At 38.8% G+C, this 14230-nt stretch overlaps 1 protein-coding gene across 1 annotated transcript; it reads right to left on the minus strand.

Annotated features, from left to right (window-relative positions):
* Positions 1 to 231: 231 nt before the first annotated feature.
* Positions 232 to 13086, minus strand: fxyd5 (FXYD domain containing ion transport regulator 5). Its single transcript, XM_010885054.3, has 10 exons — positions 12987 to 13086; positions 10703 to 10748; positions 5157 to 5255; positions 4667 to 4780; positions 4507 to 4557; positions 3759 to 3800; positions 2023 to 2052; positions 1818 to 1892; positions 1629 to 1677; positions 232 to 952 (listed from the first exon to the last, which is right to left on the minus strand). Exons 1-10 carry the CDS (start codon positions 13047 to 13049, stop codon positions 925 to 927), a joined length of 597 nt encoding a protein of 198 aa, XP_010883356.1. The 5' UTR covers positions 13050 to 13086; the 3' UTR covers positions 232 to 924.
* Positions 13087 to 14230: the final 1144 nt, after the last annotated feature.

Below are 14230 nucleotides of genomic sequence, written 5' to 3' on the forward strand. Positions count from 1 at the left end.
AACATTTAAAAAAGATTAATAGTATGACACTATTCCTTATTTGTTAGTGTGATTCAGCTTTGTTCTCTTTATTTACCTTCATGTGTCTGTTTAAGGTAGAACAGGGAAGGTTCTCTCTTAAGACTGTACTATCCCTGTGGGCATGTAGTATTGGCTATGTGGATTGTTCAGCTAGATTAAGCTGTCAGAAGTATGATGGAGCTCCATAATATCTATGAAAACAAGGACATGAACAGGAAAAATATGTAATTTATTACACAAAATGCCCTAACATTGGGGACAAATGTACAGATAAAATTTAAATGATAATATGTTAAAAACCAGGCATGAAATTCAGTACTGTTCACAATGCTCTTGGGGGCGCCTTAGAGCTATGTAACATCTATTTATGTGTTCTGTAACATTTTGTAAGCATTTGAACATATACAAAGAAACAAAGTTTAATTAAACTTGCATAAAAATCTGTTTAGAACAGTAATGAGGGGGTCATTTTATAATGTCTTAATGTTGTTTAAGTTGCACTAGCAGTCAGTGGGAAAGGCACATGAAACATTTCTTATAGTATTTCCATCCTCTGCACAAACGGGCAAACACACACACACACACACACACAAACACACACACTGGACAAGGTCTGTTGCATGAGTTCTGTTTATACCTGCTTTTAACATGTGTCCTTTGCTCTGATCGTGTTCATATTCTGATTGTGCCAATATTTTTTAAACAGGTTTAGCTGATTATGGAGAAATATTGTGATCTGATTTTGAGCAGAAATGTTACTGTAAGTGAAGACAAAGATCAGGTCAAGATCAGGATGAAGAATGTTAAGGGCAGGAATAAACTCGTAGTTTTTTCCCAGTGTCCTCCTGATTAACTCGGTTGTTGTCTTGAGGCCACTCAGCAGCTTCACCTCATGTCATCCCATCAGTGCATTCTGGCCACTTGGTATGACCTGGGAAACACACACAACAACATCCATTTAATGTTAATCTTTACGGGATCAGTTGTTAAGGGTGAATAACTGAATGTTGCTAACACAAACTAAGCAGACAATGAAGAAACACATTTAAAGAAATGTAGATGATGAACTAATAGTTCACAGCCAAAATGTTTTTGTACAGCCCATTTGTCCACAGCTTACTGGGTGAGTTGTCCATTTATACTCAGTCACTTCATTGGAACACATCTAAAGCAGATGCGGCCGTATACATGAGCATGTATTCCATAATGAGATCACAACCAAATAATCCCAGTCACAGTTGTTCCCGTTGTCTATAAATGAGCATGTATTTCATAATGAGGTCACACCCAAATAATCCCAGTCACAGTTGTTCCTGTTGTTGAAGGTGACATGCCTTAATATGGCAGTGCATCATGTGTGTCACATCAATATACAGCTCCAGAAAACATGAAGAGACCACTGGACCTTTTTCTTTCCTTTCCAAAAAAGTTTAAAAGGAACGTTTGAGTGAGGAACAGAAGTGTTCAATTTGCAGTGGTCTCTTAATTTTAACCCTTCTGCTCCTTTCTCAAAACCTTCCTTTTTCGACTTTTTTGGAAAGGAAAGAAAAAGGTGCAGTGGTCTCTTTATTTTTTCCGGAGCTATATGTCGCTCTAGAATTACTCACTTTCCTTTGCACGTATGGCACCTGGGCAATGTACATCTTCGTTTACCACCTTTGTAGTAGAGAAAGAGGAAGATAACAAGAGATGCTTTTGTGAAAATACTGTAATAAGAACAAGGACACATAGTAATGTGTAAATATAATAAAGACAAGAGCCAAATGACAGAGACAGTGGATGTTTTTTTTACTTACAGCAAATGACCATGATTCCCAGGATGAAGAGGATTGCTGAGATCGACAACCCAACAGTACGAAGGTATTTGTAGTCTGAACCAAGACACACAGAATAAAATGTTACCCATGTTTAGAGGTACTGTTGTATTGGGAAACATATTTTAGCTGATTGGTTGACCAGTGTATGGACACTTGAACATTTATTTACAATTAAGCCTCTTACCATAATTGAAAGGGTCATCCCAACTCTTATCTGTGATCACAAAAACATACAAAATCACTTATGTAATGACAGTCTATAGCATAATATGAATGTAGCCTATATTCCTGCAACAATGGCATTATGGTAATTAAAGGGATAGTTCAACCCAATTACACAATGACACTTTGGTGTTTTTACCCTGCATGCGGTCTATGGAGAAAGTGTGGCTGGAATCCATGCCTAGGTTTATTTCCCCTGGCACGGTTTCCAAAATTGCAAAATAGAAAAGATATTGGTACCAATATTTTGTGGCATTTGTGAAACATTCTATTCTTCTCATGGTACCAATATTAGTATGTTCCATGCATCATGTTGAAAAAATCTATAAGGATCCCTTGTTCTGATTCTAAATCAACTTCAGTCTTTTGGAGCATTTAGACATAATGCATGAAAAATTCTTACAGCATTCTCTGGACATGGATGGCATTTTTCTATGTTACCATGTTTTCTTTGGGAGGGCAGATTAGCGCTAAAGGCCTTGCCCTATCCTAGTATCTCTCAGAAGGATCAGGAAAGTATCTTCTAGCATCTCACAGAAGGATTGCATATTATGTCAAAGACTCCAAAATGTTTTGTGCTCATCAATTGGAAAAGATAGCTGATGCCAGCTGCAGGTTAAAACAGCAAAAGTAACTTCATTGTACTTCTTAGTGCAAATGTATTATTGCTAACATTAGTAATTAGAACATTAACTAGCTAATCTATGGTAAAATGCCCCTTTAAGGGCTTGGTTACCTCAGGCAACACTTGAGTTCTATTGGTGGTATTGGGAAGACAAGAAAGTATTCGCACAGTGGTATATGCTGCTCCCTGTGCTTTATTTCCTGCACCAATCAAAGTTTTGCCTTCACAGAAGGATTCAAGTTGCTGGATATGATAATAGATGTTGAAAAAGATTTTACACAAACATTCCCCAACATGATGGCCAACATATTCTAATGTTTAAGTTTTCTGTGCCAATAATCCTCCGATATATAAATCCAGAAGTCTCACAGAAATTCAGCATCTGGCCTCCCCGGTACTCACCAATTATTTTCCAGAATAAGGAAAATGAAAATGCATTTGGAAAATGCATGTGGTGTACATGTTGAATTACAACATAATATACAGTATGTTGGGAAGACCACAATGCCCCAAAAACTTTGATAGGTTGACGCTGCACTGATGATACCAGAACCAAAGACATACGTACTGCAATTGTGAGTCCGATTTTTCAGCACTAAGATATGTCAGTGAGGTGATTGGGCTGATCTGCTCCTTCTGAGAGTCCTTCTGGATCTATGAATTAAAAGCTCTGCAGCCATTTTGCATGAATTATTTTATGACTTTGATATGCCATAATTTCTTTGTTCAGATCATATTCAATGTAGCTCTGTAATATAGAAAATGTTGTGATACCTGCATCCGTACAAATCTTTTTGTTCTGGGCACATGTCGCACTGCTACTTCGGATATAACTGTTTTTAAGTGATGCACACATTTGAAGCTGTAATATGATACCTAGGGAGCATAAATGTAGAGAAATGTAACCTCAGGAACCAGTCTGTGGAGGCAAAACGTTTTCTTCTTGATTTTGGTGGTATAAAGCACTGGGAGAAATACATACCATTATGCAGTCACCTTCTTATATTTCCATATATGTGTTTTGTCATCTTTGAATAGATCGGGATGTGCATATCTACTGTACCACCACATACTTCTGTTGGCTGTATTTCCAGAGGTGGTAGGAGATGGTTTCACTATGGGCCATAAAGAATGGAGAAAGACAAAGACAGACAAAGAGACAGAAAGAGAGGGAATGATTGGTTTATGTAATGTTTTACAGATTTATATATATTTTTTACAGCACTATCCGATAACTCCTTGTGTTTCTAATAATAACCATTTTCATAATGCTGAACCGTACCTACTCTTACTTTCACATAATTCTTTCTGACAGCATATTGACACACTATCTTTATCATATGAACCCATACATAATTACATTTCATTAAATTCCAGGTACATTCCTTTTATGTTCCAATCCCTTTTTTTATTGAAATTTCTGCATATTACAATGGCAAGACTCTCATAGGAAATTGGTTTGTTTAATGACACTTTAAAGTATTTCAGTGGTGTTCCTGTCTGGTGCTGTAAAATCCAGTAGGTTTAGGTATTTTATTAGGATCCCCAATAGCTGTTGCAGAAGCAGCAGCAACTAAATGTACTCCACTGTGTCTTTCTCAACAAGGAATGGGAATTTAACATTTGCTAATTAGCTTGGTAATTTGGTTTAAGGTTGTTTGCACCCTTAATGTAAAATACATAGAATTGGGTCTTGGAGAGCCTTGATAGCACAGCAATCCATTCACCAGTGTTTTTGGGACTACTAATAGGAGTGTTTAAATTTCAGGAAGCCAGTCATTTCTAAAATGTCAGCAAGGGAAAAATAGATTTGTCATTTACCTGTCATAGTTAAGGACTTAGAAGTGGGTGTTATTGACTTGTTTGTGGGAGCTGAGGAGAAAAACAAGGCAGATGGCATTGAGTTAGAAGTGTGGCCTTGGTCTCTCTGTGGTAAAAATTTGATCATTGTTGGAAATTCCAGATATGTTTCTGTATCTACCTGATCCAGTGACATTCACTGTGGGAGCATTGCTGAGATCGGTGCCAACTGTTGTGTTAACAGTTTGAGGTCCAGAGGTGGCCTGGCTGGCTTTGGTGGTGGCCATTTTCCCATCTTAAAGACAGAGGGAGACATTGATAAAGTCAGAGGCAAATGCTCTATCCTTGATCAAGGGAACAGATAGGATAGTATAATTCTGAATTATACCATAGGCCAAGGATGACTGTATAATGGATTAGAGGCACTGAACTGTAACTAGTTAGGAAGGGGACAATTACAAACATCGGTGTACTAGCTGCCCGTGGTATATGGACATTGATTTCCATTCATCCTGCTGGTGTAAAATATTTAAAAGCTAGTCCTATTAAGAGTGAAATCCATGAGATGAATGGTGAGTCACCATGGCTGGAAAACTACAGATAAGTATTAAAGCTAGATACAAGTATGAGAAAAATGTGACATAATTTAGAAATGACAAAGCGGACTGTACCGATTTGGGCTGGAGAGGATGTGGTTGAAATGTTTGCCACAAGTGTCATTTCCAGCGGTTGGTTGTTGGATGTGGGGCTAGGGTTCTGAGCAAGGGACCCTGTTGACAGAAATCAAATGGTTTTTCAAGAATTAAGCTAACAAAGCAGTTGGGTAAAACCTGAACAACTCATTACACTATACAAGCAAGTTGGAGGCACAAAACATAAGAACTACTGATGCAATTACTCTGAACAACACTTGAGTAATGTATTCCTTGCAGTAGCAAGACTTGAAAATGTGTCCACACAGTCTGTCGGAGGGAGAGACAGAAGGAGAGGCAGAAGGAGTTAGAATCTCATAATAACAGTGTTGTGAGTAGGGCAATGTAGCATTGTCGTGAAAGCCAATGCTTAGACCAACAAAGAAGTTGATTGTCCTGGCTCTGGTAGATAGGACAGACAAGGCTTTGTACCCACTCACTCGATGATCCTCTCCATGATGAATCACTACATGCCCACTAATGGCCTTCAGGTTTCCCACAAGTAAAATGTCATGGTTAGCACTAAATCAATCTCCTATCAGGGAAATTGTTTCTGAATCAGAATTGATTGTGGAATCAAGGAATAATTTTTAGCTGTTGATAGTGAGGTTCAGAAGAGGTTATATAAAACTACTGATACATTTGTTTGAAATGCTCAGGATTCTTAAAACATATCTTAGTTTGAGAAGAGTGTTGTATCTTGTGTGCAAAATGTCCTCAATAAATATTGAGACAGTGAAGTATTTTTCTTCCTTTGGCTCTACACACCAAAATGTGGGATTTGAAGGGATAGTTTGTCCAAAAATCTTATTTTCACTTACCAATATTTATTAAAGAATGCACATAGTAAAAAACAATTCAACCATCCATTATTCAGCTCTGTTCCAGCCTGTAAATAGCATTCTTAGCTATGTCCAAATTCATGAATGGAAACTGTTCGTCCCACTACAGTAAAGCTGCATTGCAAGCGGAAAACTACTCCAAAATACTCCTAAATAAGACTAGTGTTGTTGTTTAACTCAAAGAACATGACGATGTTGTATTCCTTGAAAAAAGTTGTAAGTTTCATGATATAACTGTCATTTCAAATAAACGTGATCTTCCTGTGTTCACCGGTCAGTTTTGTTCACAATTGCATCAATCTGCATGTTCTTTAAGGAAAAGGAGAGCCTCACGTCACAGGAAACAAAAGTTCATTTTTGCTCGTTATTGATATTAGCCAAAGTTGATTTGCTTGAGAGACAAAGGAAAATACATAAGACTCTAAATACGACCAGGAAGAATACTTTTTCCAGGGGATAGAACCTTATTTTTTCGAACGAGAATACACAGAGGATGAATTGACCAAAATAGAGGCTAGGACAGCAGCTAACGATGGTGAACCAATTAATCCATAATCCCTTGCCCAGAATGTCCGGAGGATGGTGGTGTAGCTGTGGATCGTGCAATCTAATACCAACAGAAACGGAATGCTTTTGTTGCAACGAGTGCAAACTATTGATTCCAATGTCGGAGAACATGAATGACCCAGTCTCTGAAGCTGAACTCGTTCCAAGATGTGAGGTTGATCATCTGGATTTTGCCCCCCTCATAACTTCTGGGGTGCTGGAGACTTTGTTTAACATGTTCTAGGCCAGAGGGACCCAATGGCCAGCTCTCAAAATAGAAAGTAGCTTCCTAACATTAGCAAACAAGTGTATAAAGCACTGCAACTTAATTGAATTGCATATTCCATACACAGGGCGATTAGAAGTCCTTTACAATTTTATGTTAAAAATAAAAAACAATCAGTCATACTAACAAGAAAACAGGCAAGCCTAGTTCAGCCGGCCCGCAATAGAAAATTTTCCAAATTCTAGTTTTGAACCCAGGTTGCCCATGGGAAAGGCTGTGCCGTTAACCACTACACCACAGAGCTGTACATTTGCTTTGTGCCAGTAAAGCCTCTTGTCTCTATCCTGAACAAATCCTCTTTTGCCACGGGCGGTTTTAATAGTTAATTGGCCATTGGTGAATGACATTAATACAGTTAAACTGACTAACGTTTCTTACTGAGTTTACCTCCGCCACAAATAGCGGGTATGTATTGTGTTTTCCACTGGCTGTTTTAACAACGTATTTGCCAGTAATAAGCTTTCTGCTGCAACAATCGGTTTGCATAACCAAAGAATTTCTGCACAAACTGTCAGAAACCGTCTCAGGGAAGCTCATCTGCATGCTTGTCATCCTCATCGGGGTCTCGACCTGACTGCAGTTCGTCGTTGTAACCGACTTGAGGGGGCAAATGCTCACATTCGATGGCGTCTGGCACTTTGGAGAGGTGTTCTCTTTGTGGATGAATCCTGGTTTTCACTGTACAGGGCAGATGGCAGACAGAGTGTATGGTGTCATGTGGGTGAGCGATTTGCTTATGTCAACATTGTGGATCGAGTGGCCCATGGTGGTGGTGGGGTTATGGTATGGGCAGGCGTTTGTTATGGACAACGAACACAGGTGCATTTTATTGATGGCATTTTGAATGCACAGAGAAACCGTGATGAGATCCTGAGGCCCATTGTTGTGCCATTTATCCACGACCATCACCTCAAATTGCAGAATGATAATGCACAGCCCCATGTTGCAAGGATCTGTACACAATTCCTGGAAGCTGAAAACATCCCTGTTCTTGCATGGCCAGCATACTCACCAGACATGTCATTGAGCATGTTTGGGATGCTCTGAATAGGCATATACGACAGCATGTTCCAGGTCCTGCCAATATCCAGCCACTTTGCACAGCCATTGAATGAGGAGTGGACCAACATTCCACAGGCCACAATCAACAACCTGATCTGACTGGTCCCCCTGGACCCCCACAATACAGTGAGACTGCACATTTTAGAGTGGCCTTTTATTGTCGCCAGCCTAAGGCACACCGGTGCAATTATCATGCTGTCTAATCAGCATCTTGATATGCCACACCTGTGAGGTGGATGGATTATCTCGGCAAAGGAGAAGTGCTCACTAACACAGATTTAGACAGATTTGTGAACAATATTTGTATTTAACCACTCGTGTAGCTTTTACAAGATACAGTGGATATAAAAAGTCTACACACCCCTGTTTTAATGTCTGGTTTTTGTGATGTAAAAGAATGGGACAAAGATAAATCATGTCAGAACTTTTTCCACTTTTAATTTGACCTATAATGTGAAATATTTAATTGAAAAACAAACTGGAATCTTCAAGGGGGAAAAATAAACAATAACTTGGTTGCTTAAGTGTGCACACCCTCTCAGACCTGGGGATGTGGCTGTGTTCAGAATTAACCAATCACATTCAAACTATTGTTAAATAGAAGTCATTACACACCTGCCATCATTAAAGTGACTCTGATTAATCTCAAATAAAGTTCAGCTGTTCTTGTAGGATTTTTCTGACATTTTCTTAGTTACATCTCAGAGCAAAAGTCATGGTCTGCAGAGAGTTTCCAAAGCATCAGATATACCATGGAATACAATGAAGACAGTCATCATCAAGTGGATAAAATATGGCACAACAGAAGCATTATCAAAAACTGGATGTCTCTCCAAAATTGATGAAAACACAAGATGAAAACTGGTCAGGGATGCTGACCTCAACAATGCACATCACACAAAGAACACCATACCCACAGTTAGGCATGGTGGTGGCAGCATCACGCTTTGGGGCTGTTTTGTTTTTCAGCTGGAACCAGGGCTTTACTCAGGGTGGAGGGAATTATGAACAGTTCCAAATAGCAGGCAAATTTGGCACCAAACCTTCAGGCGTCCGTTAGAAAGCTGAAGATGAAGTTCACTTTTCAGCAAGACAACGACCCAAAGCACACATCCAAATCCACAAAAGCATGGCTTCACCAGAAGAAGATTAAAGGTTTTGGAATGGCCCAGCCAGAAGTCAGACTTGAATCCAATTGAACATCTGTGGGGTAATCTGAGAACAAATTAAAATAACCAGCTAACTTTGTTTTAAAGAGCACATCCACTTATTCAATTTGACACCACATTCATGTAACTTGGAATTATATATTTTTTTTCTCCCATTGTGAAAACGCTTGTAATAAAAATCGACCTCCGACTCTTCCTCCTCTCCTTCTGCAAACGCATTATACATTTGCTACTACACAATCTCTAACAAAGTCATAGATGAGACAGATAGGAAGCTAGCTTCAGCGAGCTGTTGGGGTCATTTTGATATACAGTAGCTTAGGCTAACTGACATGGTAGAAACAAGATCCAACATCTAAGTTTACATGAAACGAAACACTGTCTCGACAAGAGGCAGCAATCATTCGAGAACCGGGATCATAACCACGTTATGCATAAGGCACAAAAAATCCTATGATCGCTCGATTAAAACTGGAGGTCAGATCCGCTGTTCAGTTTTCAATAAACTATCAATCAATCAATCAGATTTATTTATAAAGCCCTTTTTACATCAGCAGTTGTCACAAAGTGGATTAAACAAAATACCTGGCCTTAAACCCCAAGGAGCAAACAACAGTAGTGTTGAATTTCACTACTGATTTGACACAATGTACCATGGCTTGTTTCAAAGTTGACTGATTGCTTCGGATGCCACACAACTTTCTTTCACAGGTAGCAAACTACAAATTAAAACAAAAGGTTTTGTTTCTGGGATAAATAAATTATATTGATGGATATATCCCCATCCCAAATGTTGCCTTACATTGTAAGAAAACACAGTTGTACATTTCCACTAAGTTTTCCCTGTTGGACAAGCACATCCCATTACTCATTACTATGTTGGTCTGGACACTTACAGTATGCTGAAAAGTACCTATAAGACTGTGCAAATTCGGAAAAAGGCACTTTGAAAAGATGGTTTGCATAAGATGGAGAAAAAAACACAAATGGCCCAAGGGCCACAGCATACCATCTTATCTGTGAAATATGGTGGAGGGGCTGTTATGTTTTGAGCATGTATGGTTGCCACTGTATCTGACTCACTTGTCTTCATTGAAGATGTAAGTGTAAAGAAACTCCTCTTTAAAGTACAAGTGAATGCCTCCAGACTCACAGATGGGGCTTCATCATACAGCAAGACCATGACCCCAAACCTGTTGCCATAGCAAGTAGAGCTATGGGGCCAAAAAGTGTAACATTCTCGCAGTATGAATATGTGAGTATACACCACATATTCATCATACATGCATAATTAGGATATCGTATTAATTTGTCCTTAACCGTTTGGTGTCTTGATATAGGGGGAATATGTACTGCAATGTCACTTCTAAATCATGAAACCATACGCAAACAATACCCCGATATAAAAACTTAGAATCTGTATTTTAACCTTATAGTAACTGTTGGTTTCAGATCCAATATGTTTCAGTATGAAACAAAAGAATAAGAAAATGGTCGCCATCCCAATAATAACATTGTATATCTTAATGTATGTGTTTGAATCATGTGTGCGAGTAGGAAGGGAAGATGTGGATTTGTGTGACAAATATATGTTTATTTTATTTTTGATGACTTACATACCTCTTAGTATGAAAAACAGACATACAGCCATCCACCTCAGCTGAATCTGAAAGACAGAGCATGTGCAGAAGTGAGAGATAAGTTTGAGTGAGAGATTAATTGTGGTACATAGTCACAGCAGGGTCTGTAATTAATGCAGCATTAAGCTGACCTCTACTACTTTAGCTGGACAACTGCAAGATAAGCAAAGGCCCTTAAGCAGTATCGGTGACAGTGCAATGAATACAGATCACTAAGATGCCACAACACGGGCACATCTGTTAGAAATACAATGGATTACAGCACACCCAACACTTCACATCTATCAATCTGTTACGAATACAATGGATTACTGCGCACCCAACACTTCACATATATCAATCTGTTATGAATACAATGGATTACGCACACCCAACACTTCACATCTGTCAATCTTCATTGTCACTGTGTTTGTGTGTATGCAACTAAACACGTAAAAATATATATACAAAATATACAAAAGTGCATACACACATTAACGTTCTCTTTCTGCTAATTATGGGACTGATTAACAGGTTTAGGAACCAGCTCTTGTATTTAGCTCTAATAGTTTTGTAATGGTTCTCTTATGGTTTTGTAATGGCACTTTACACAACAAGACAGCCACTACAAGTTAATGTAGAAAAAATAATACGTTCTTGTAGGTCCATGATATAAAGAGAAATGCCTTTTTACTGGTTTTGTGTGAGCACTGAGAAACTCCGGCTATTTTAAAACACAGGAAGTTGAACTCATACTCGTTGGTTCTACCACTTCCTTTCCCTTCACCTATGTGATGTCAAGCACATTCTTCATGCAATAAAGATGGCTCAGAATCACAAACAAAACGTTTTTTTTTCATATGCAAATTTGATGGATGCAATCTCATGATCAATAACATTCTTCCAAAGCTGTTTCTATTTTTCCAACTGACAGACATGATCGATGCATTTCATTATTATTTAACTTTTAAATTTAAGTCATTTGAGAACCAATTCTCATTTCCAGTGTCAATGACATCTTGGATATGGCTAGAAAAAACTTTATTAAGAAGTGTGACGTTTCTAAGTTGTAGACTGAAAATGCTGTGGGAGACCCCAAAAAAATTCTGCATCTGATGAGCAGTACTTAAAAGTTGTTGTTTTGGCACCAAAGTATCTCGCACCAAAGTATCTTCTTTTAACCATGAGACGTCTGAAAAGAAATTGTCTTGTAGGGTATTGCAGCAACAAAATAATTCTTGCAATCTCTTCTGTTCATTGCCTTTCTGAAAAATTGGCACATCTGTAAGAGAATGGGCTTCCATATATACAATATATCTTGTTCTAGCACACATATGTCCCTGAAGTAGCTGAGGGAAGAATTGTGGTTGAGATGGGATGGAGTCCATGGCTTTAACAGATAACCTTCCACATTCTCCTATAACTAGAATGCTGCTATATTCACCTCAGCTAGTATACTCTCAATTAAAATCTTTCCAAACTCCTTTATGTCACTAATTAAAAATATGATTGCAGAATGAGGATGTCACAACACAGTATGTCAATCAGGTGCTGCACTCTCACAGAACCTTTTCTGAGACACATAACCATTTAAAATCTTCACCATCTGGTGATGGTAGACAAGTAAAATAAAAAAAAACGCAAATGAGAAGCATTCAAAATACATATATCCAAGGAGACTTGCAACAAAACCAATAACATTTGATATGTGAAATAGGGCAGTGTAAAAAGAATGTATTGAATTATAGTGTTTCCAGAGAGAGCATAAAGCAAGGTGGATGGAGGCAGAAAAGGGGGATGGATTGAAAACTATAGAATTGTTTGCCACCCCTGACCTATTCTTATGGTAGCATGTCCTCAGGGCAGGGGAGGCAATGACAGGTGAGCTTCTGTGGGTATCATGAGGCTTGACAGCTCAGATTAGCAGGTTGTGCCACTCTTAATTTCTTTCTGAAGCCTCTGAAGCATATGTCAAGGCAAGGGCCTGCTTGCCTGGGGCTGTCCCAGTCTCCTTCCAAGCCTCTCTTTCACCCCTCTAACCTTCTGCCTGTCCATCTCTCTCTCTCTCATCTGTCACTCTTTGTCTGTCTTTTACTCACTCACTGTCTGTTAATCTTTGTATCTGTCTGTACATCTGTGTATCTGTCCATCTCGCATATGTACCACACAATGTTTCTACCTTTGTCTCTTATTTCACATCGCTCATTCTTTCTTTCTCATGTGTAACAATGTCCCTCCCTTCCACCTCACCTCTTTGAATACCCCAAATAAGTCTTTCAGCTCACCTTAGGGTCCATCCTGAGTTGTATAATTCCAGAACTCAGTTCAGAGCAGCATCTACGGTACATTCGCTCTGTAGAAAGGAACAGTGGAGAGGAACCGTTAGCTGACCACACCCATCTACCCATCATTTCCTCCTTCCATGTTTCAGTCACAAACATATTTAGTTCTCTCTTTCACATTCTCTCTCTTTTTCTCTCTCAGTTTGCTGGCTCTCACACATAGGCCTTCTCTTTTTCTTTCTTGCTTTATTGTTCCAAGTTTTACAGTTTCCCCAGCAAACCAGAAATTATTCAGTGAACGTTCCCAGAACATTTTATTAGTTTCTGCAAATGTTAAATCACAGAACTGTCCACTTGTGCTGATTATACAATGGTTGCTTTATTGTATACACATGAATCACATAATGTTGCAAGAGTGTTAAGAAATCATATATATACATGCTAATTTAAAGTTCCATTAGTATGTTATTATTATGTTGTCAGAACCATCTGCGGACATTAGATAGGTTTCCAAAACAGAAAACCTGTCCATTTGTGCTAACATTGACATAATGTTTGAATTAGGATGCAGAAAACGTTCTCCAAATTACCATAACATAGCTTTATAAAAGTCACCAGAAGATGTCATTTTAATTTATTTGGCCATGTTTTTTGGACATTAAGCAACTATCCTGTTAAGTGTCTGTCTATCCCTACTGGTCAGCTTTGTCTTGCGACCACTGTTCTTCTTTGCTGATGCAATACGTCCATGTTTGGCACGTGCTGCCATGATTTTGAGGCTGTTCCCCAACACATTGAATAATTAGAAACATTTTGTGACCAATGTGTCTGCAATTCAGCCACTGACTATGGCCTCGTTGGAACTCATAGTTGCCTCATATGGCATTGAAAACTCAAATATCAACATGTTAATTGTCAGACCTCTTTTATAGCTGACAAATATGAATTGCTAATTGGCAATCAGCCTAATGTGACCTCGGTAGCTGTGTTTGTAACTGTGATTTTGTTACTTCAAATGTACAATGTTTTTCCATGTGTTCCTGTTATGTTGTCCACCCGCTCTATCTTGAGAGGAAAAAGAGAAGACAGACTCATTTCAATCCAAATAGTGATGAGCCATTGTCAATACATCAAGGTTCAACAATCTGCTAAATTATAGGACCATGCAGAAATGTTTGAGGTGGGCGTGGGGAGTGATGAGGTATGAGAGGGGTATGAGGTGGGCGTGGGGAGGGATGAGGAATGAG

The sequence above is a fragment of the Esox lucius genome, chromosome 20, assembly GCF_011004845.1.
Source record: "Esox lucius isolate fEsoLuc1 chromosome 20, fEsoLuc1.pri, whole genome shotgun sequence".
NCBI lineage: Eukaryota > Metazoa > Chordata > Actinopteri > Esociformes > Esocidae > Esox > Esox lucius.

Bases quoted from the DNA above. Each gene is read 5' to 3' on its own strand.
- fxyd5 (XM_010885054.3), bottom strand. From the start codon at position 13,049: ATGTACCGTAGATGCTGCTCTGAACTGAGTTCTGGAATTATACAACTC. The intron at 5,256-10,702 runs GTATGTAAGTCA...TTCTGTCAACAG, and splicing joins TCTGTTTTTCATACTAAGAG to GGTCCCTTGCTCAGAACCCT. The intron at 1,893-2,022 runs GTAAGAGGCTTA...GTCTTGGTTCAG, and splicing joins GGATGACCCTTTCAATTATG to ACTACAAATACCTTCGTACT.